At 48.4% G+C, this 23,364-nt stretch overlaps 1 protein-coding gene across 1 annotated transcript in view; it reads left to right on the plus strand.

The window, feature by feature from the left end:
* Window positions 1-7,457: 7,457 nt before the first annotated feature.
* The window catches only part of RFX2 (regulatory factor X, 2 (influences HLA class II expression)), a 26,977-nt gene continuing 11,070 nt past the window's right edge, over window positions 7,458-23,364 (plus strand). Inside the window, 7 exon segments of the mRNA XM_010005574.1 lie at window positions 7,458-7,577; window positions 10,691-10,780; window positions 11,720-11,799; window positions 12,924-13,207; window positions 17,596-17,666; window positions 21,772-21,953; window positions 23,351-23,364. The exon segment at window positions 23,351-23,364 is cut by the window's right edge and continues 37 nt beyond it. Of these exon segments, the coding sequence (XP_010003876.1) occupies window positions 7,473-7,577; window positions 10,691-10,780; window positions 11,720-11,799; window positions 12,924-13,207; window positions 17,596-17,666; window positions 21,772-21,953; window positions 23,351-23,364 (826 nt within the window). The 5' untranslated portion in view covers window positions 7,458-7,472.

Below are 23,364 nucleotides of genomic sequence, written 5' to 3' on the forward strand. Positions count from 1 at the left end.
TTCCAGGGGAAGGCCTGTTGTTCCTTGGAGATATCATGCTTTGGAGCCATGCACAGGGAGAGAGGCAGGATTTGATACCAGTATTTGCTTTAGTTCTGCTCTAAGGCAGAACATTCACCCAATTCACATCAAAAAATAATCAAAAACTATCTATTCTTCCAAAGAACAAAACACTTCCTTTCTGGCCTCTGCTTAAAACACAACTAATGCCTTTTCAGGGCAAATGATTAAATCCAGACTGAGCCAAAAAAATGTTGAATGAAGTGGAAAATAGTTCAGAAGGTTTTCTTTACTATAATAACTGTGGATCAAGTTGATTGATACTGTGCATCTGCTAGAAGAGAAAGGGGGAAAAAATCTGCTATTCCCTGCATTCCCTTTATTATTTTCAGTCACTTTTGAGAACGTTGAGGATTCTCAGTAATGAATCTATTAAATGTAAAAACCACAGTTCCTTTTTCTGTAGCCAGGGGAGAAAATGCCACTTAAAGCCCATAGAGAATGTGATGGTTAAACAGCATTTTTATTTCTTCTGAATTCAGTTATTGCTCTTCTGGTTTTCCTATTTATCTGAGCTCCAAGCCAACTAAACCTGAATAAAAGTTCCAGAAACCAAATAACTATTTGTATCTGTAAATCTTCTTTTCCAAGTATGCAAAAAATCCACAAACCCCAAAAACTTGGGTTTGAATTTGGATCCCAGCAGGTCAATGTTATGGATGGAAAATAATTCATTTTTAAAAAAAATTAAACTACAACCTTCCCTTTACTTTCTGTGAAATACCCAATATCAGGAGATTTCTATTAAAAAAAAATAAATTAGTAGCTGTATCAGGAATTGAGGATGGAAATGTGTGATTCCATGTGTGATTCCCTGGTTGTTTTACCCCCTGTTCAGCCCAAGATCTGTTGAACAGAAAGAAAACTTGGAGCTCAAACTGCCCAACTGAGCATCCTGGCTCTTGGGTGTACTAAATATATTTAATAATTCTAGCAGGTTCACCTAAGAAAATCAACCTTTTCTGCCTTTATATCTTAATTTGAAAAGAAAGCCATGAAGTGCATCCTCCAGACATCAAAAATCTGATTTATTCTTGCTTCCTGGACTTCCAGGCAGTCATTTTCCTGGTGGATTTTTATGCCCCACATTTAAATCTACTTTGAGAAGAAGTTGTTTTTTGCAAATGGGAAATGGAGGGGCAGTGGAATTACCCAGTAAAGGTAGTAACACCCACCAAGGTTTACTGGAAAGCTTAAATATAAGTAGCTGTGAGAAACTGTAGCAGAATAATTGAATCTGCTTATTCAAAACAACAAAAACCACATTGAAGACATTTCCCTTTCCCTCATTTATGTCCCAATATTATGTTCTATTTGAAAAGTTCTGCCAGAAAAAAAATCAAAAAGGATGCAATCAAGGAAATGGAAAAGTTTAAAGAAGATCATACGATGAGCAAGTAAGCTTTGAAAAGCAAATTAAATCAAATCATTTGTCTTCAAATGAGCAAGTGATGGACAGAGGCAGCAAGAATTTGAAGAGTTTGAAAGCTACCCGGGTGTGATTGTGGGATTATTGTGGATTAAACAAAGGCATCCACTGGTTGCTGGTGTAGGGTAACTAATGTTTTATGTTCTCACCTTCAGTAATTCAAGATATGTAAATACAAGGCCTAAATACCCCACAAGAGCCAAGACTGCACCAGTCCCACCCCTGGTTGCTCTTTAAAAATAAGAATAAAGGGGAGGGGGGGGTTCTTGTCACTTGGAATGGTGACATTTTCTTCTGATATAAAAACATGGAGCAGATGGGCCTGTGGTTCCAGCAGAAGTGACCCTGGGCCTGGGGAGGACAAGGATGGAATCCACCAGTATCCGAAGGGATCTGGGAGCTGCCTGGTGCTGAGCCATGTGCTTGGTCATCCCGTGGAGCCAGGAGCAGAGCATTAGAGCAAAATAAAGCAAATAGTTCCCTGGGACAGACTCCCTGCTCTGGCTCTGCTCAGTCATTAGATGTTGGAGGTCTGAGCTCCCAAATGTTGTTTGTTTGGAGTGTTGAGGAGCCGGTCGTTTATCTTCAAACACACCGTGGAAAAATACTTGCAGTTCCTCCTCCTGGCAAAGCTCACAGGCTGCAGCACCAACCCAGCACCCTGAGCACCCTGTTCCCTCCTGGGGGCTCTGGCTTTAGCCCCCCTCCTTTCCCAAGGTCCTTTTTTTGGGTGCTGGAGCAGGGGATGCTGCTGCTTCTCCTCCTGGGCGCTCGCAGGCAGGAGGGAACTGTGAGATCCTCCTGCTGCCTCCTCCTTCTCTCCCCCTTCTCCCTGCAAACTTGAATGCAAAAAAACCCAAAAACCCTACATAAATTCTGAAAAGCTGCTCTTATCTCTATTTTCCCAGCTTTTTGGAGCTGGTTTAGGCAGGAGAGATTAACAAAGGCAAGGTTATTTACATGGAGGCGACGTGGCTTATGAATGAAACGGTGACAAGTGGAGGTTTTTATCAGCCCTCAAGGCTTGTGATGTTACTACCTGTCCTTCTCAAATGCATTCAGAACCTGACAGCCCTCTGAGACCAGAGCTTGAAAAATACCTCACCTAGAGGAGTATTGTGGCTTTTTTAGGAGTTGGGAAAATTAAAGAAGCGTTCTGTTCAAGGTCACAGAGCACGCTGGTGGCAGGACCAGAAATAGCACCCAGAAGTTAGTAGTTTTTTCTGTATTTCCTTTCCTGTCACCGCTGTTTGCTTGGATACCGGGTGAGCTGGGTGTAAACAGAGGGTTTCCAGCACCAGGCAGCCTCCTTATCTGCCTGATTCATCCAGTGATGATGCAACCTGGCACCCAGATTTCTCCCCTGCCTCCCTCGTGTTGTATGGGACTTCACCAGCCCTGTTGAGCAACCTGAGTTTTAAACTTCATAGAATCACAGAATGGTGAAGGTTGGAAGGGACCTTAAAGATCATCTAGATCCCAACCCCCTGCATGGGCAGGGACACCTCCCACCAGCCCAGGTTGCTCCAAGCCCCATCCAACCTGCCCTTCAACACTGCCAGGGATGGGGCAGCCACAGCTTCCCTGGGCAACCTGTTCCAGTGCCCTCCTGCCCTCATGGTGAATTTCTTCCTACTATCTCACCTAAATCCCCCCTCTTCCAATTTAAAACCATTACCCCTTGTCCTGTCTGCACTCCCTGCTGAAGAGTCTCTCCCCATCTTTCCTGTAGGTACTGGGAGGTGCTCCAAGGTCTCCCTGAAACCTTCTCTTCATCTTCTCCCTCTACTTGTGTCAGTAACACCAACTAGCCCCCATTTTATCCTTTATACGTGCTCAAGCCCCCCTGGAAAAAAATAATGGGCCTGTGTTTTTGCTCTTCTTAACCCAGTGAGGAGCTGGGAAAGTCAAGTGTGGCTGCTGATCCTCTGTGACCCACCAGTGGCTTTGTTGACTACTAATTAGATTCTCAGTTTGTGCAGACTCCCCAGTACCAGGGGGGGCTGCCAAGCTGTCAGGCTTTTACCAGCTGTCAGAAGCCACAAGACACCTTTTAATAGCTTCTGTCATTCCCTCCTGCTGCAGCTCTTTCTTTATTTCACTGCCCTCTCCCCAGGCAGGGGTGGGAGGGAAGCAAACGTGGCTGGGCTGAACCTCTTGTCCTTAGAGCAGATCTAAGAGGAAGGCAACAGATCTTGGGCCTGTGGGTAAAAGGAGGGTTGGTTTGTCTCAGTCTCTGTTGGGAGAGGATGCTCAGAACACTCAAACTTCCTTCCTCTGTGGGAAGTGAAGAATGGGATGGAAGAGCAGTGAGTCCTTTCATGGCCATTTGCTGACCTGCCAAGGAGCTGCACCAGCTGAGCTCCAGCATCCCATGTGCTTGAAGGAGCTGCAAGTTCCTTCCTTTGCACACACAGCTCCCAAGAAGGGGGAAGAGCAAGACTTGGGATGCCACCAAGCCCTGGCTTGGGTGCTGGTTCCCTTGGTGCTCCCAGGGTGTCAGCAGAGCTTTGCAAGCACCTTGAGATGGTTTCTCAGAGTGTAGGAATCCTGGGGATGTTGTCAGCAAATGAATGCTGGCAGATGGCACACCCAGATCTGTCCCTCCAGCTCTCAGGAAGCACAGGATGGCTTTAGTGGGAAATAAATGACTCTTTATCCAGGATGTTTCACTGATAAACAAAATAATAAATTGCTTTGTACATGTGCCTTTGTGCCCAGGACTTCTGTCTACCCTGTCTGGAAGTACCAGCTGCAGATTTCACCAAGGTCCTTGTCTCTGGCTTGGTTATCATCATTAACAGAGCCTGCAGTTTGTAACAAACCTGAACATAATGTTGGTGATTTATTTTGCCAGCAAACAATCCACCTTCCACCCTGCCTGCCTCTCTCTGGTCTCCTTTGGGAAACCAGATGACAACACTTATCAGCAGAGATAAGTAGGTGATCATTTGGAGACAGCATCACTTCGGACTGTCCTTTTCTATCCTCAAAAAGAGACCTTCTGGTGACCTGGAATGCCAAGATCTGACCCTGCCAGAACCATTCTCTAATAGATCATTAAAATACAATTGGCAACTGATTCACCTTCCTCCTGTAACCTCACCACGCTCTGTTTTTTCTACTCAGAAAGCCCTAGGAAGTTGTGAAGCAGAGCCCAGGGCACCAATAATAGGCAATTAAACATCCTTGCAAGAATTAGGGGAATGTGTGCACTGAAGGTGATCCCTCCCTTCTGCCTGAGCAGCTTCATGTGAGCTTTATAAACCTCCCTCCTTTGCCAACAGCCCCGGCCAAAATGGTGGATGAGAAGCTCAACATGAGCCAGCACCGTGTCCTTGGAGCCCAGAAACCAACTGTGTCCTGGGCTGTGTCACCAGCAGAGTGACCAGCAGGGCCAGGGAGGGGTTTCAACCCATTTATTCTGCTCTGGTGAGACCCCACCTGGAGCACTGGGTCCAGTTCTGGAGCCTCCAACATAAGAAGGACATGGAGCTCCTGGAGAGAGTCCAGAGGAGGCCACGGAGATGATCCTTGGGCTGGAGCAGCTCTGATCTGGAGACAGGCTGGGACAGTTGGGGTGTCCAGAGTCCCTGCTGCAGGGCAGGCTCAGCCCCGCTCTCCTGCCACCAGATGTCCCCAGGATGTCCCTGCAGGTCCCTTGGGATGCTTGTGGCTGCCCCATCCCTGGAGGTGTTGAAGGGCAGGTTGGATGGGGCTTGTGCAGCCTGGGCTGGTGGGAGGTGTCCCTGCCTGTGCAGGGGGGTTAGAGCCTGATGATCTTTAAGATCCCTTCCAACCTTCATCCTATGACTCTCTGATTCCCAGAGTGGCTGAGAGATGCTGGGTGGGTGGTGGGACAGGGATCTGGGTGACTGGAAGATGCCAAGGGCGTCAGCCCTGGAGGGTGGGAGCAGGACAGGAGGGTGATGGTGTGTCCCTGGTTGGGGACCTTGGCATGGACAGGGATGGGGCAGTGGAGGTGATGCTTTCTGAGGGTGGTTTTGCAGATTTTAAAGTGATGGTCAATCCCTGTTCTTCTGATGTTCATCTTTGGTTGTCAGGTGTGAGTACCAACCCACTTGCAGATGCAAGCACCAGCTCCAGGCATCTGCTTAGATTTGATTCATTATTTTTTGTGCAGGAGCTAAAGATGATAAGGCAGAGGGGGAGTCAAAATGAGTTTTAAATATGCCCTTACTCTTCCAGATCTGAAGTTATCCTCATGATGACACAATCATTTTCCAACTCTACTTTTCAGTTATATTTAGAAATGCATTTTCTGTTCCTTCCCCTCTCCTTCTCTGTGGAACAATTGTGCAACTTAAATTTTTTCTTCACATAATACTGGATTAAAATTAGCTCCAAGCCTAAAAAAGAGTCCCCTGTGTAGGAAGGTAACTGCCTTCCTTCCTACCACTTCCCCTGGATCTTCCATTGGGATTTGGTTCCTGTCAGAGGCGGGTTCCTCAGTTCCTTAGGGTGTTGGGCTGATGTCCCTCTGCTCTCCCCAGCAGTGAGCATGCAGAGTTCAGAGGGTGGATCCGACTCAGCAGCTTCTGTGGCTCTTCACCCTTCTGCCCCAGCCCAAGCTCCAGTGGTGCAACCAGTGCCAGCATCTCAGCAGGTAACGTATGCACAGCTGGGGATGGCCCTGCCATGGAGAAGAGCCCTGTTTTCTGGGCAGGTGTGTTGTAATCCAGGGTTTCTCTGTGAGGGACAGGGTTGGTCATTAGATGGTTGAGGGCAGAACCTGTTGCTGGGCTTGGTGTTCATAAAGGCCATGGATGTTTCATGTCTTAGCCCTTGGAATAAAGCAAGATTTCAAACATGGGATTTAGACTTTAGCTTAGCTACCCCAGGAAGTCACTTCAGGCCAGTTTGGTGTTTGCTTCAGTACAATAATTCAGGTGGGGTGTTCAGCCTGGAGAAGAGAAGGCTCCAGGGAGACCTTAGAGCACCTTCCAGGGCCTGAAGGGGCTCCAGGAAAGCTGGGGAGGGACTTGGGACAAGGGCAGGGAGGGAGAGGACAAGGGGGAATGGATGGAGGAGGGGAGATTGAGGTGAGACATGAGGAGGGAATTGTGGAGTGTGAGGGTGGTGAGAGCCTGGCCCAGGTTGCCCAGGGAAGCTGTGGCTGCCCCATCCCTGGCAGTGTTGAAGGGCAGGTTGGATGGGGCTTGTGCAGCCTGGGCTGGTGGGAGGTGTCCCTGCCTGTGCAGGGGGGTTAGAGCCTGATGATCTTTAAGATCCCTTCCAACCTTCATCCTATGACTCTCTGATTCCCAGGGTGGCTGAGAGATGCTGGGTGGGTGGTGGGACAGGGATCTGGGTGACTGGAAGATGCCAAGGGCGTCAGCCCTGGAGGGTGGGAGCAGGACAGGAGGGTGATGGTGTGTCCCTGGTTGGGGACCTTGGCATGGACAGGGATGGGGCAGTGGAGGTGATGCTTTCTGAGGGTGGTTTTGCAGATTTTAAAGTGATGGTCAATCCCTGTTCTTCTGATGTTCATCTTTGGTTGTCAGGTGTGAGTACCAACCCACTTGCAGATGCAAGCACCAGCTCCAGGCATCTGCTTAGATTTGATTCATTATTTTTTGTGCAGGAGCTAAAGATGATAAGGCAGAGGGGGAGTCAAAATGAGTTTTAAATATGCCCTTACTCTTCCAGATCTGAAGTTATCCTCATGATGACACAATCATTTTCCAACTCTACTTTTCAGTTATATTTAGAAATGCATTTTCTGTTCCTTCCCCTCTCCTTCTCTGTGGAACAATTGTGCAACTTAAATTTTTTCTTCACATAATACTGGATTAAAATTAGCTCCAAGCCTAAAAAAGAGTCCCCTGTGTAGGAAGGTAACTGCCTTCCTTCCTACCACTTCCCCTGGATCTTCCATTGGGATTTGGTTCCTGTCAGAGGCGGGTTCCTCAGTTCCTTAGGGTGTTGGGCTGATGTCCCTCTGCTCTCCCCAGCAGTGAGCATGCAGAGTTCAGAGGGTGGATCCGACTCAGCAGCTTCTGTGGCTCTTCACCCTTCTGCCCCAGCCCAAGCTCCAGTGGTGCAACCAGTGCCAGCATCTCAGCAGGTAATGTATGCACAGCTGGGGATGGCCCTGCCATGGAGAAGAGCCCTGTTTTCTGGGCAGGTGTGTTGTAATCCAGGGTTTCTCTGTGAGGGACAGGGTTGGTCATTAGATGGTTGAGGGCAGAACCTGTTGCTGGGCTTGGTGTTCATAAAGGCCATGGATGTTTCATGTCTTAGCCCTTGGAATAAAGCAAGATTTCAAACATGGGATTTAGACTTTAGCTTAGCTACCCCAGGAAGTCACTTCAGGCCAGTTTGGTGTTTGCTTCAGTACAATAATTCAGGTGGGGTGTTCAGCCTGGAGAAGAGAAGGCTCCAGGGAGACCTTAGAGCACCTTCCAGGGCCTGAAGGGGCTCCAGGAAAGCTGGGGAGGGACTTGGGACAAGGGCAGGGAGGGAGAGGACAAGGGGGGATGGATGAAAAGTGGCAGAGGGAGATTGAGGGGAGACATGAGGAGGGAATTGTGGAGTGTGAGGGTGGTGAGAGCCTGGCCCAGGTTGCCCAGGGAAGCTGTGGCTGCCCCATCCCTGGCAGTGTTGAAGGGCAGGTTGGATGGGGCTTGGAGCAACCTGGGCTGGTGTTCCTGCTCATAGCAGAGAGGTTGGATCTCGATGATCTTTAAGGTCTCTTCCAACCTTCACCATTCTATGATTCCATAATTCTCTGTCCTGTCGTTGTTTGGTGTGTCAATAAAAGCAGGAGAAAATGAAAGTGTTGAAAGGCATCTCTGCAAACAGGGCACCCAGCTGGGCAGAGGAGAGCTGGAGGGAGCAGCAGTGTGAGGAGAGGGTGGAGGAGCCACATTCTGGTCTCTTCCTTTGGCAGGTGGATCCTGACATTTTAAACTGGGGAGGGGGGATTCAGGATTCTTGTCCACGGATTCAGGGATGAGCTTTAAGGTCCCTTCCTACCCAAACCTTTCTATGATTCTATGGATCTGGTGCACTTGGGAGGTCTCCTGGCTGGGAGGAATGGTAGGTTCAGCTGATGAATGAAACCTGCCTCCTGCAAAATGGGAAGGGTTAAGTACAGCTGGTTCCTTTTTATGCCTTTTGGGGAACTATCAAAAGGAGTTTCTGTCGCAGGAAGCCGGAGGGATAAAGGATGAGTGGGTGTAACTTGGCTACACCCACTTCTCTCTGATTCCCAAGTGAGCAGAAGTCACTGCCATTGGATGCTGATGAAAAGGAACAATTAAAAATTGAGGCAGGAGCATTGGATTGACCAGGAGACGTGGACATTCCCCTCGTGTGGTCCGTTTGGCCAGCTCTCCCTCAGCCTTCCCATCTCCCATGCTCTGGGTTTCTTGTGGCTGTTGTGACCATGTGGATACCCCTGATCAGCAGCATCAAGTTTCTTCAGGATCATCAGGCATTTGTATGAATTTGTGATGACTTGTTAAAGAAGCTGAGAAAACCCATCCCTTTGGGTGATGGAATTACCCATCCAGGCTTGGCTGGTGCTGTGGTCATGACACGTAGTGTTGAGTGGAACTCTATGGATTAAGGATGACCCAGAAGACTGTGGAAGATTGAGGAGGAGGAGCATCCAGAGCCATCCCTTCTCAGCAGCAGGACAAAGGCAATACTGAGGATGGACCACTGGCAGCATGGCTGGTGTGAGGCTGAAGGCTTTGGTGGTGTTGATCACTGGTCTACCTTCCAGTGTGAGAGGAGGCTGTATGAACAGGATGGCTTCATCTTACAGGTTGGAGATGATTCATTAATTTGGTTGAGAGGTAATAGGAGGAACTTTGCAGGAGGGGACAAGTTCCACAAGTAGCTGAGCTGCCCAGCTGTGCCTGAGGAGGTGTGTTCTTTGTTGAGAGCAACCACAGAATCATTCAGGTTGGAAGAGACCTGTAAGATCATCCAGTCCAACCTCAGTGACAGAGGGGGGTAAAATGCAGGAAAATGGAACAGATCTTGCTGAGACTTTAGTTGAGGTGACAATGTCAAGGCCAGACTTGAAAAAGGGCTTTGAATGTTCCCTTGGTGCCCTGGTTGCAGCTTCTTTTGGGGAGGAAGTGGACAAAGTGTCCATGTCCTCATCACCAGCTCAGCTGCAGGATCTCCAGTGTGTCCAGACTTAGTGAAGGTCAGCCTGGGGACTGGTGATGCAGACACTGCCTAAAAATCTGGACAACTGGCATATTCCTGGAATCCAGCTGGAATAGAATGAATTGTTGGCTGGTTACAAAGGGCAGCTGGGAGGTTGTCAGGGGGTTAAAAAGCATGAACAGATACGTGGAAGGTAGGCAGGGATTGTCAAAGTGTCTCCTAGGATTCATGTGAGATTGGTTTGCAGCTTTTTGGTGGGTTGGCCCAATCTGCTGGGTATTTTTAAAGCCTCAGAGGGTGACAGTCTCCACAGGGAGTGACTATCTCCTTGGAGAAGGTCCTCATCAGTTTAAAAGGCCATACTGATGTTTGGCTTGAATGTGATATCAGGTCCCTGGCCCTGTTCCCATGGGCCTTGCTGGATCTCTTCTTCCCATCCACCACGACCCCATTGCTTGTTTTGCTGGATCTGCAGGGTGCTGAGCACTCTACAAGGTGTGTGTCCACCCTCAGACTGGATGCTGAGCATAACACCCAGAGCTGGGAGATGATGGAAACAAGAGGGAAGAAGTAGAGCAGAGGGTGAGCACTGCAAGGCAACACAAAGTGTTTCTGTGCCCTTGGTGGCCCTGAAGGGAGAGCAGAACCATCTCAGCTTTGGGGCTGGTAGAAACCAGAAGGGTTGAGACATGTTGGAGAGAGTGGAGAGTCACAGGAGGCAGAGCATGGGCTGGTGTGGCAGCTGGTAGGGAGGAGACTTTGCAGCCCTAGGAGGAAAATAGGAATGTCTGAGGACTGGTTCTTGTTGAGCTCCTCCCATCAATCAGCTTTTTGCTGGTATCTCCTTGAGTGGAGGCTTAAAAGTTGATCCATGTCAGAAAATGTGGATCCAGCTTTTCCCAAGCTGGGGGTACTGGTGTCCAGTGCAGATTGCAGGAGGCTCAGGGACACTGCAGCCTCTGGAGCAGGAGGCAGGAGTTCCATGGGGGTTTGAAAGGGGTAATTCAGATGTAACAGACTGGAAGTAACTGTTCCTGTGTCTTCTCCTTGCAGAGGGTTCTGGTCCAAGCAGCAGGCTCTGCTCCCAAAGGGGCACAGATGCAGCAGATCTCAGTTCCCAGAGTGCAGCAGGTTCCACAACAGGTAATATCTCCAGGGTGAGACACCACCCAGGGACCCCTGTGTCAGCAGGACCCCCACGTCCCCCATGACATTTGAAACTGCTCTTCCTCAAAGAGTTGTGTGCAATTAGACACCTGGAGATGGATGTGACAGCAACTTGCTGCCTCTCTGCCTTTCTTAGACTGATGGCAAAAGAAAACTCAAGAGATGGGGAGTTTAGAACCTTTCCTGTGGCAGCTTTTCCATCCATTTGAAGATCTGGTGGCTGCTTTTAATTGCCATTGCAAAGAGGTTCCTCCTCTGTCAAGGTTTTTGGAGGGGCAGAGTGGTTGGGATTATTTTTGTCATGACACAAATACATGAACTGGTGCCTTCACAGAAAGGTGACAGAGCCCTGCAAGTGGGTTTTTTTTTACTTTGCCTTTTGCAGTCCATGTTTCCTAAGAAACCAGACACTCTGCTTGGTGTGGACAGTGAGTCTGACTCTCTTGACTTTTGCCTCAGGCAATTTTTTTCTAGTTGGTTGCTCAGTTTCAGGAAGGAAAAAAAAAATCAAGCAACAAAACTTGACAGAGGGCAACTCCCTCCCTCCTAGAGCAGGGGAGAAAAGGGGCTGGGGTGGAGGTGGACACTGCCAACCTCCTGTCTGAAGGAAAGGTTGCAGGATGATCTCACCCTGATTAGTCAGCAGAGAACCAGCCTGAGACATGGGTGCAGAGGAAACCCAGCTCCATTGTTTTCCACTGCTCCTGGAGCAACTCCTTATTTATTTCTTAGAATTTGACCTTTTCCAAAAAAATACCTCCCTTGGGATTCCTGGGCATGTGGGTGTTTTGGTTCTTTTGGTTTTTCCAAGCAAGCCTAAATGTCAAGGTAAGGTTGGAAGTTGTGGAGGGGTGTAATGGGTGATTTAACTCCCTGTCCCTGGGCAATAACATCTGTTTCTGGTCCTTGTTTCAGGTGCAATCTGTTCAGCATGTCTATCCATCCCAGGTCCAGTATGTGGAAGGAGGAGAAGCTGTTTATACCAATGGAACCATGTAAGAGTCACTTCTTGGCTGTAGCAGTTCCCTGTTCCCCTCCCAGCTGGGTTGAGCCCTTTGGTCCTCCCAGCTCTTTCCACCTGGTGCTGCTGCTGGAAGGAGGAAGAGGAGGAACAACAACAACCCTTTTTGGGTGTGTGTGTGGGTAGTTTCAGCCAGACTCCAGCCTTGGAGGAGTTGTCCTCCTGGAGGGGCTGGTCTCCAGGGAATCACAGAATCATGTCATAGAATGGTCTGGGTTGGAAGGGACCTTACAGATCATCAACCTAGGGAGGTTTAGATTAGATATCAGCAAACCTTTCTTCACTGAAGAGGAGATGAAGCACTGGCACAGGCTGCCCAGGGAGGTGGTTGAGTCTCCATCCCTGGAAGTGTTGAAGAAACATAGATCAGAGAATCAGAGGGGTTGGAAGGGACCTCTGAGGATCATCGAGTCCAACCCCCATGATGTGGTGCTTGGGAACATGTTTTAAGCACTGGACTTGGTAGAGTTGGGTTAATGGTTGGTAGAGTTAGGTTATGGTTGGACTCAATGATCTGGAAAGTCTTTTCCAAACAGAATGATTCTGGGATTCTGTGATCTAATCCCAACCCCCTGCATGGGCAGGGCCACCTCCCACCAGCCCAGGTTGCTCCAAGCCCCATCCAACCTGCCCTTCAACACTGCCAGGGATGGGGCAGCCACAGCTTCCCTGGGCAACCTGGGCCAGGCTCTCACCACCCTCACAGGGAAGAACTTTTTCCTCATGTCCAACCAGAATGTGGAAATCAGAGTGAAAATGGAGTTTGGCTTCTTCAGGAGGGAAAAGGGAAGGGTTGGTGGTTGGAACAAGCCTCAGTACTCACATGATGATGGGGTATTGGTGAGAAAACAGCTTAAAATCATAGAATCATGGAAGGGTTTGAGTTGGATGGGACCTTCAAGATCATCTAGATCCAACCCCTGCATGGGCAGGGACACCTCCCACCAGCCCAGGCTGCTCCAAGCCCCATCCAACCTGCCCTTCAACACTGCCAGGGATGGGGCAGCCACAGCTTCATTGGGCAACCTATTCTAGTGCCTCACCACCCTCAGAGTGAAGCTCCTCTCCACCTCCTGACCCTGTTGTCTCCTTTGACAGACGAGCCACCTACTCCTACAACACAGAAGCTCAGATTTACGCCCCCAGCAGCGCAGCCTCCTACTTCGAGCCTCAGGGAGGAGGAGGAGGAGGAGGTGGAGCTCAGGTGACTACAGCGACATCCTCTCCTACAGCCATTCCCTCTCACAACATGGTGGGCATCACCATGGACATTGGGGGAAGTCAGATCCTCTCCAGCTCGGGAGCCTATCTCATTCATGGGGGGATGGAAAACACTAGACATTCTCTGTCTCATACTTCACGCTCCTCTCCAGCAACGGTATGTAGCCCTGCAGATGGTGAAGCTCAGGGGCCAGGAATTGTGCCAAGGGGACTGAAAAACCTTCAGAAAAATCCCAAAAAAGTCCTGTCTTTAGCACTGTGAACATGTCTAGAACCTGCCATGCCAAGGCAAGGGAGAGAATAGACACTGGTGTACTACAGGGAGCTGTTCAGCAAAAAAAAAGGAGTTGGGGACATCTCTCCTGCTGGTGGGCTTGTCAAACTTTCTTCACTTGCAAACTTATTCCACTGAAATTGTGCAGCAAAGAAGAGAAAATTCTCATTTTGAGTGTTTTTTTTCATTCCCTAGGCAAATTACTTTGGCTTCCTCATTCAAAAGAATTGCCTGTGTTTACATTTTTGACCAAGTAGGACATCTGAACATGGGCCTTGGCTTCCCCAAAGCAAAGGAATATACCAATGTGGTTTTCTTTCTGAAGAGACCTGACAAAAAGCCATCATTAACACACTGGATAATTAGCACAGAAGGTCTGTCAAGCTGATGATGCCCAATGTGCAGTGATTGAAAAGCCTTTGTGTATCTCCTACACCATTGTGTATTCTGCCCGTGCCATGTGCTGCAGCAAATGTGTTGTAGGGATCATGCTGATCAAACAGAAACGTTTAAAACCCTTAATTATGATTTATTTTTTTTGGAATGGTGTCCCTCCAGCTGTCAGTCGAGGTGCCAGGTTGGGAGAAACACAGCTGGACAGATGTGTGGGACTGGGGGGAAACACTTACGAACCCAGACCAGTTGGAGCTGCAGGGGCTTTTCTTGGAGAACCTCCCAGCCCTTGGTAGCAGCTGCAGCCAGGAATGGGTTGGAGCTCTGCTCACCTTCCTTTCCAGACTGATTTAGGTGTATTTATATGTTTGTATTGAAACATAATTACAAATATAGGTGTGTAATTCAGAGTATGTGGCCAGATTTTAGCATGTACCACCCAGGGAGAAAACCAGTTGCTACTGGGCACTCTTGGACATCCTGCCCCTTAGGTTGTATTTTCTTTTCCCACTGAGTTTTAGAACACAGACTTGATGGTTTTTTGAATCTTTTTACCTTGAAAGGTTGATCACAGAATAAACCTGCTCTGCCTGAGGTAGAAGCAGGGGAAAATATGCTCAGCTTTGGGTGGGAAATGACTTCTGGGACAGCTGGGGTCCATTTCTTGTATGTGTGTGTGTTTGTATTTAACTGTTCACAGTTAAAAACCAGCACTGGACCATCCTCTGGTTTTTGCTTTGTTATTTTGAAGGAAGGAGCTGCTGATGTTGTCACCTGTGTGGGGCTGCACCTTTGCAAAGCACAAAGTTACCTTGGTTTGGTTTGTTATTTCTGTTCCCGTGGTGATGGGCACAATGGAAAAGGCCCAAGTAGAATCTGTGTCAGTAGAAATGTCCCATGAGCAGACTGAGCTTGTGGCTGTCTAGCACATGAGATCAAAGTGGTCAGGAAAAAAAGAATGTGTAGGAAGTTACCTTTATGAAAATGCATCTGAGGTAAATTGACTCTGTTGCCTGTGAGAAGGAACTTTCAGAAAGGATTTTAATACAAAATGTCTGTGGCTCTTTTGAAGGGGCTTCAGAAAGTGAAGGAGTGGATGGAAGACACCCCAGGGATGTGTCTGTGTGTGGCTGTCAGTTAGAATCATGGAATGGTTTGGGTTGGAAGGGACCTTCAAGATCATCCAGTCCCACCCCCTGCATGGGCAGGGACACCTCCCACCAGCCCAGGCTGCTCCAAGCCCCATCCAACCTGCCCTTCAACACTGCCAGGGATGGGGCAGCCACAGCTTCCCTGGGCAACCTGGGCCAGGCTCTCACCACCCTCACACTCCACAATTCCCTCCTCATGTCTCACCTCAATCTCCCTCTGCCACTTTTCATCCATCCCCCCTTGTCCACTCACAAGCCCTTGGCCACAGTTCCTCTCCTGTGTTCTTCCAGCACAGAGCAGGGTCAGAGGGGGACAGGGCAGATCCATGAGAACTGCTTTCTATTTCACAGAATGATGGGTGGATGGGGAGTGGCTCAAGGAGAGCAAGGACAACATCAGATCAGTGGTTGGAACATGAATTTTCATGGCAGTGTCTGAAGCAGAGAACAGGGAAGGCTGGTGTCCCAGGGGCTGGAGAAGCTGCAGTCCTGGCCAAATGGATTTGGGGCAGAATTAAGAGCTTGGTGGAGAGGGAGTAAAAGTACATCTCATGCAGGTGTAGCCAAGGAAGATGTGGTGTTTGCATGTGGCTTTGGGGGTGAAGTGCAAAGGGATGGAAGTCAAAGTGTCCAGCAATGGGGGGTTGGCTGCTGGGAATGGGCTTGAATGCTTGAGGCAGAGCTGGCCCTGAGACCTTGGAAGGGAAAGCAAGGAGAGCATCTTCAGAGGAGGCAAAGAACAAGGCAGCACTTCAGGGTTAGCAGTGGTATCAGAGCTGCCTCTGGAGGCTGAGGATGTTTGGTGAAGACTCTATGTGCCCTAAGATGTAATCTTCAATTATTTAAAAAACCTTCTCCTCTCTGTCTGCTGGAATAATGATGTTCAGCTCCATCAAATGGGCTGAAGCAGCACATGAAGCAGTTCAACATCAGTGCCCACAGAGCAAAATGAATCTTCACTTAAACTAGATGATACCAAGAGGGGAGATCCTTGAGGCCTCCCATGAGTGGGTCCTCAGAGCTCCTCACCTTCATGCTCCATTTAAGAGCTCTTAGTCTTTCCCCTATAGGATATTTTTGCTGCAGGTGTCAAAGTTGTCCATTTGCATGGGCCACTTACCAAGGTGCCAGAAGGATGGGCAATGTTTCCATGCTTGTGTAAGAAGAGTTGCTCAACTGGCACTGGGCTGCTCCTTGAGCAGAGGAAGGAAATGGTGTCTCCCTCTAACCCTGACTCATTTCCTGAAGGCTGTGTCAGCAATCAGCCCTGGGTTCCTCATGCTGCATCACAGGCTGCTAGACATTTTTTTCTCCAAACCCACTGACATGTAGTCTCAGACTGACCCTTTTATGAATTCTGTGGTGACTTCTTGAGAAGTACCACAGGGGGTGGCACTTTTGGGTGGAAACCAAGGGACGTGGAGGTGCTTGGACAGAATGTCCTGCTCAGACATGGACACAGCACAGACTGTGTTGTTGGGTGTTCAGAAGTGAGGTCTGGTTTGTTCTCTGTCCTCCCACCTTCCCAGGTTTGTAAATGGCTGGTTTTATCTCGATCTTTATCTCCACCATGTGATGAGCCAGGTCAGACTGGAGCACAGGGAGCTGTGGAGGAGGCCATGGGGTGCAGATGTGATGCCTTCAGCTCATGCTCACAGCTGAGCACAGGACCATGCCTGTCAAAGGAGGACAGATGCTGGAGATAACTGCTGCCTGCAAGGCTCACTGGCTGGTGTGTGCTGCCCTGTCCTGCCTGCACCACCAGGTCACAGAGAGCAGGGCTTTGAGAACATCCACTGGAGAGAAACAGCAGGTTCTGCTCCTGCCAGGCCCTTTTTCAGGGAGGGGGATTTTTGAGTTTGTTTTTGTGGTTTTTTTTCTTTCTCACTTGCAAAAAAGCTTCTGCTCAGGAGCAGCAGAGCTCTGGGTCCAGCAGCTCCCCATGGAGAGATTGTCAAGGGAGCCCCAGGGGCAGGAAGGAGAAGACAAGAAAGGTTCTGGGGAGGGTCCAGGCATGAGGCAGCAGCCGTAGCTGGGCTGAGTGTAGAAGAGAAGCTCTTCAGAGGGAAGCACAGGGGCTCTTCAGGGGCCAGAAAGCTGCACCAGAACTCCACTTGCAGAGGCTCTGAGCTCAGGGGCCAAGAGCAGCAGCAAGAAGTGTCATCCCATGGGAAGGAGGTCGCTTCCTGAAACCCCCTCTTCTTCCTTCAGGGTCCCCTCACAGGGAATAAAGAGCTCTTATCCACTCCAGCTCCTCATGCTGTGTGTCAGCCCTCCTTGTATCCCCCTTATTTAGCTGCCATCACTTTGAGCTCAACATTTTTAAGCAGTAACAATAACCAAAGTCCTGACTTCCAGTTTTCCTTGAAAGATCTGAGCAAAACTCACCTTCTCTGGAGCAGATCTTTCACATATCTGGCTGGGGGTGGTTCCAAAATGGGCAGGAAGGGGAAAGGAGAAGGAAAAAAGGCTTCTCTTTTGATGGGCAATGGAAGATAAAAGCCTCCTGGTCTTGCTCTTTCACCCTCCCAGGGATTCTGTTTGTGTTGTTTGCATGTGACCCAATAACGCCTCTGCAGCTTCACCCCATAAGGACTCACCTGTTTGCCTCCTTTCCACCAGCTTGTTGATAGAAAGCATTAATCATTCAAATATTAATAAAGAAACAATAATCCTGGCTGTTGCTAACTATCTGATTTCCTTTCTTTTTCTTTTGTTCCCCCCCCCCAACCCCCGGCGATTGAAAACCTCCAAAAAAATGAAGGGATTACATCACACAAAAGCAGTTTGCTCAACAGCCATGTAAGTTACAAATGGAATTTACAACCCTTTCCCCCCCCCTCCCCCCCCCAACTTTGGTAGGAGCATTCTCCTTGTAGCCCTTTGGTGTCTCCTTCAACAGCACGAGCCACTCAAAGCAGCCTTGGATGCCCAAAGCAGCCTAAGAAACAACAACCTGCAATAAAGGGCCCTGATGTTCATGGTTGTTTATGAGATGCTCTGGATTCTGTGCACTGCCTCTCCCCTCTGTTTGATTTAGTTCATCTGCCTTGCAATGGGAATTGCTGGCAATTCAAGAAACACATTGGAGAAAGTTCTTCCCCTTTCACTGGAATTGAAAGATGGCTGGAAAATAACTTGGTGTGAATCATGAGAGATGTCCCTTAACCTGCTCCTCTGGGTGCCTTAATTCCTCTCTCTGGGCCTCAGGGACACCCTTACTGGTACAAAGCCATGCTAAATCCATTTGCTAGACCTCTCTCTCCTCCCTGTGCCAACAATTGCCCTGCTTTGTGTGAAGTTCCTGCTCTTCTCCTGGCCCTTGTGCACCGTGGTTTGTGGCTCCCGTGCTCCAGGGTGACCACACACTCCTGGGAGCTCTGGAGGGTCTGGTCCAAGTCATTGGACTTGCCTTGACTCCAGGGTGTGGTGGCTGAGGCTGAAGCATGGTCTGCACTGACAAATCACATTGTCCAACGTTTTGCTTCTTTATTCTAACAGATTTCCTTTTGCTTTGTGTTTGGGGCCAGAGCTGTTGTTGTCCTTAGGTCCTCCAGGAACAGTCTTTGCCTTCTTCACCCTCCAGAAACAGCCTGAAACGAAAGGAACATTCAACCTAATGAGCTGATTTTCTCCAGCTGATGTCAAAACTCCAAACCAGGGCTCCTGGATGAGCTTGGTCTTGATTTCAACCTCTAGATTCCCTGTTGTAGTTGGGGAAACTCAAACCTGCAGCATCAGGCTGGTTGTTCCTGTTCTGAGCACTTTGCTGCCAGGCCCTGCCTGTGCTGTGCCCCAAGTGCCACCCACCCTGGTCCCAGGGCAACTCTGCAGAGTTTGTCCCTTGTTTGTCCCAGTGCAGAGAGGGACAGAGCAGAGCAGGGTAGTGATGTGGTGTTGAAGGTTTGGGGAAAGAAAAAAACAAAACAGGAAAAGGGCAGAGGAACAAAAGTAGAGACACAAAAGAGATTTCATCTGCCCACAGGCTGTGCAGGATGGAGCTGGGGCCTGATTCAGGCTCAGATCAGATCTTCCCCACCCTTGCCTTGCAGGGTAGATATCTCTTTTCTCAGGACATGGTTCATAGTGTGAAGCAAGGCTGAAGGTCTCTGACAAATTCTAAAGGGAATAAACTCCCTCCTGGGCACGTGTGTGCACAGCAGGGATGTGGTTTAAGCACTGGGCTTGGTAGAGTTGGGTTAATGGTTGGTAGAGGTAGGTTATGGTTGGGCTTGATGATCTTAAGGGTCTTTTCCAACCAGAAGGATTCTGTGATCTTCAACCAGGTTGGGTTGCACTATTAGTTGTAACTTAATTGCTTTTACTCTGAAGGTTGCAGAGCTTTTTATTACATGTTCTGTCCCTCATTTTGACTTTGACATTTGGCAAATCTGTCAGTTCTTGGGATAATGGTTCAGCTGGGTTGTTGGCATCAGGTGTTTCAGGCCAGGGCTCTTTGGTTGTTGGTTTTTTGTTGTTGTTTGGTTGTTTATTTCTTTTTTTTTAAAAAAAAAAGAAACAAAAGGTATCACAGTCAACAGGGAATGTTCTACATAAAGCTGCTTAGGCAAAGTGAATGTGGAGTGAAGCCACACTTGATAATTTAATTTAGCACCAAATACCCTCTGAGGTTATTTAAGTGCACTTGAAAGATCAAATTTGGGAGGTCAAGCTCATGTTAATACCCCAGGGACATATGTTGTTTCTAATGGAATCTTGTCAATCTGTGGCTGTTCCTGGGAAACAAGTGCACTCCAGGGAATGTTCTACAAAGCTGCTTAGGCAAAGTGAATGTGGAGTGAAGCCACACTTGATAATTTAATTTAGCACCAAATACCCTCTGAGAGGTTATTTAAGTGCACTTGAAAGATCAAATTTGGGAGGTCAAGCTCATGTTAATACCCCAGGGACATATGTTGTTTCTAATGGAATCTTGTCAATCTGTGGCTGTTCCTGGGAAACAAGTGCACTCCAGAGCCCAGGGCAGAGGATTATTTCATTGCCAATGATCAGTTTGCAGATGATCCAAAGGAATTGGGGCAAAATGACTACCATTTTTTTGGTCCCCAAGTGCCCAAAGGTGGATATTCCAGGAAGGAGCTGGATGTTATAACCTGCTGCTCCTTAGTATTTATAGGAGTAGGGGGAAGATGGATTTTTTCCTCACTTTCTGTAAAACAAAATCCCAAATAACTCCCCCCAAAGACCCACTGGACTTCTTCCCTCTGGGTGAATCCCTCAGGTGGGTGTTGCTGGAGTTTCCCCCCTTGAGGAAAAGATCTGTCCCCCAGCTGGGATTTAGGTGGAAACACCTAAAATGAGACTGAAGAGAGAACTAGGAAAAGTGTTCAAGGGAATCATTTTCCCTTGGCTGGGGGAGGAATGTGATCATCTTCTGCAGGATGAATCTCCTGCTTGGTGGAGGAAGGTGGGTGGTGCTGGAGTTGGTGCTCATGAACATGGGTGGTTCCAAGCTGAAGTGGGGGCTGAGCTGACAGGCATTTGTTCCAGAAAAGAGGCTGCTCAAGAAAATCTGTAGGTTTTGATGAAAGTTGGGGGATGTCAGGGAACTCCTGGTGTGAGGGAAATGTTTCTCCCTGTTGCTGAGCTCAGGGTGCTCAGCAGGGTGGTCCAGAGTCCCTCCTGCATCTGAGCTGGGACTTGGGAACTTGCTCCTTTGGTCTCAGATGAAAACACCTGAAATATGAACCATGAACCTGTTCCTTTAGTGGTTTCTTTTTCATAGAAGTGCCCAAATGGAGAAAAGTGAAGACAACTCAATGCAGTGAAATGTCAGGGAGGTCACAGCACATTTCAGTTTGTATTTTCACCAAGTCATTGATATAAAACCTGAGGAATCTAAATTAGGACCCCAAGGATTCACCAAGAATAGAAAAGAACCAGCTCCTGGAATAGGAATGGAGGGGACTTGAGCACTGGGGAGATCCCACTGGTTTCTAGACCAACTTTGTGCTTCATCACAAGGTGTGCTTGGACTTGATGCTTGAAGGAGATGATGTGGTTGATATTTTGGCATCCAGAACCTGGGTCTGTTTTTCCCACTGCTCTGGTGTGAACGCAGCTGCTTCTGGTGGAGCTGGGCCTGATGCACAAGGGAGGGAGGTTTGGGGGGGAAAGAGGAGTCCTGAAAATATTAATCCTAAATGTCCCTAATGACCATGAAAGGGCTCTTACCAAAGCTATTGATTTTAGTCCCTTGGTACATCTAATTCCTTCAAAACTTCACGTCTTGTATCGATGCTGAAGTCATTTAGCCAATTAAAAGGAGTTTTGGGCTTTTTGTATGTTAATTCCTGCCCTTTCAGTCCAGCCAGGTGTAAATAATTTATATCTGATTGCAAATCAATAGACATGTCAGAAGTTCAGGCAGTACATTTTGAAAACCAGATGAAACCCCTCAGATGTTTAAGATTGCTTTGCTAACCATCAATTTTATTGCTGATTGAGCAGTTGCAGACAGGCCTGTTTTCAGATGAACCAAGGTTTTGCAGCATAGTTGGTTCCATTAACATTTCTTCCTTTATAAATACGTTAACAAGTATCTTAACAGCTTTTTTTCTTAAAAACCATGAGTTCTTGCAGCTTAATTTTGGCTCTGCAGGATTGAAACTAAAGCTGAGATGGACACTGAGCTGGCAGGTGGACTTTGTTTTAATGCTTGCAAAATCTGACAGCATTTTTGTTGGGTTCTTAGCTTTGGGCTGGGGGTTCTTTTCTAAAAATACAACTGATACAAAATCATTTCTATAAAGGAAAGACCCAGCATTAAGTTCTTTTGAACTCAGATGAGCTCTCCTGATGTTGAAGCCTTGACTTTTGTGCAGCCCGTTCCAGCCCTCTTTAGACTTTCATGTGTTCTTTCTCTTTTTGTTTTCCACACATGAAGCTCCAGTGGTTGTTGGACAACTATGAGACAGCAGAAGGTGTCAGCCTTCCCAGGAGCTCTCTCTACAACCATTACCTGAGGCACTGCCAGGAGCACAAACTGGATCCAGTGAACGCTGCTTCCTTCGGAAAACTGATCCGGTCGGTGTTCATGGGCCTGAGGACCCGTCGTCTGGGAACCAGGTTGGTGCGAGTTTGTGCAGAGTCATGGGATTGTTATGGTTGGAAAAAGACCTTTGGGATCATTGAATCCAACCATCCACCCAGAGGACGAAAAAAAAGGCTTCCAGGAGACCTTAGAGCAGCTTCCAGAGCCTGAAGGGGCTCCAGGAAAGCTGGGGAGGGACTTGGGACAAGGGCAGGGAGGGAGAGGACAAGGGGGGATGGATGAAAAGTGGCAGAGGGAGATTGAGGTGAGACATGAGGAGGGAATTGTGGAGTGTGAGGGTGGTGAGAGCCTGGCCCAGGTTGCCCAGGGAAGCTGTGGCTGCCCCATCCCTGGGGGTGTTGAAGGGCAGGTTGGATGGGGCTTGGAGCAGCCTGGGCTGGTGGGAGGTGTCCCTGCCCATGCAGGGGGTTGGATCTAGATGATCTTTAAGGTCCTTTCCAACCCTAAACATTTTATGGTTCTATAATCTTCCCATGGGAAGCACCATTGGATTTCAGGTCCCTCTGTCATCATGACCCAGCAAGCAAATCTGAAGCAACCCCAGTAAGGGGGAGCTCTGGGGACCCTGTGCAGCCCCCAGGGCTCCATCTCCTCTCCCACTGAGGCCTCAGCTCAATGTTGTTAGTGACACACTGGCCAGTGCCAAGGTGGACATGCTGTCACCATGTATCCATGGCTGCAGAGCTGTCCTTCTCCCTCCCAAAAGCAATCACTTGGGGGTTGAAAAATGCCAGTTTGGTGGAAAAACTTTAGCTGACACATCTCTCTGATGTGATGGAAAGATGTTCTCCTGAGGAGCATCACAGCAGCTTTACTGTCCAGCAAGGGAAAATGAATCACAGCCTCCTTTGCTTGCAGAAACCTTCCAGTTTTTACAGAAAACTACAACAATTACCAACTCCCAAGAACAAAACCACATCAAAGCTGTTGCTGTTCCTGTGAAAGTGCTGGCAACACAACCACATTTTTCTTGCCATACTTGACTACTCAGCCAGGCTTGTTTTATCAAGATGGAAGTTTGTTTTTAGGGGGGGGGGGGGTGACAAAGCCACGTCCTTAAACCCTAATCAAACAGCAAAGTGTCCCCTGAGATCCTTCTGTCATTCTGTTTAGTAACACTTTGTATTTTAACACTTGTCTCTTCTGCTCCAGTTGCCATGGGTTACTTGGAACAAGCCTTGCTGGGTTTTACATGTGGATGTCACTGAACTTGGTGACATGTGGTTTTGCATTTCCAGGGGGTGATGGCATCTCTGGTTAGCTCATTAGTTTTGGCCTTTCAAGCAGGGCTTGGCAGCAGAGCAACGTGTGCTGGAGGGAGGAGGGTGTAGTGGCCAAACAAGAGTAAATTGCAGGGCTCTGGTGTCCCCTCTGGTTTCCACCCAGTGACTTCAACCCTTGATACTTCCAGGGGAAACTCCAAGT

The sequence above is a fragment of the Chaetura pelagica genome, unplaced genomic scaffold (genome assembly GCF_000747805.2).
Source record: "Chaetura pelagica isolate M959 unplaced genomic scaffold, ChaPel_1.0 scaffold741, whole genome shotgun sequence".
In the NCBI taxonomy this organism is placed as follows: domain Eukaryota; kingdom Metazoa; phylum Chordata; class Aves; order Apodiformes; family Apodidae; genus Chaetura; species Chaetura pelagica.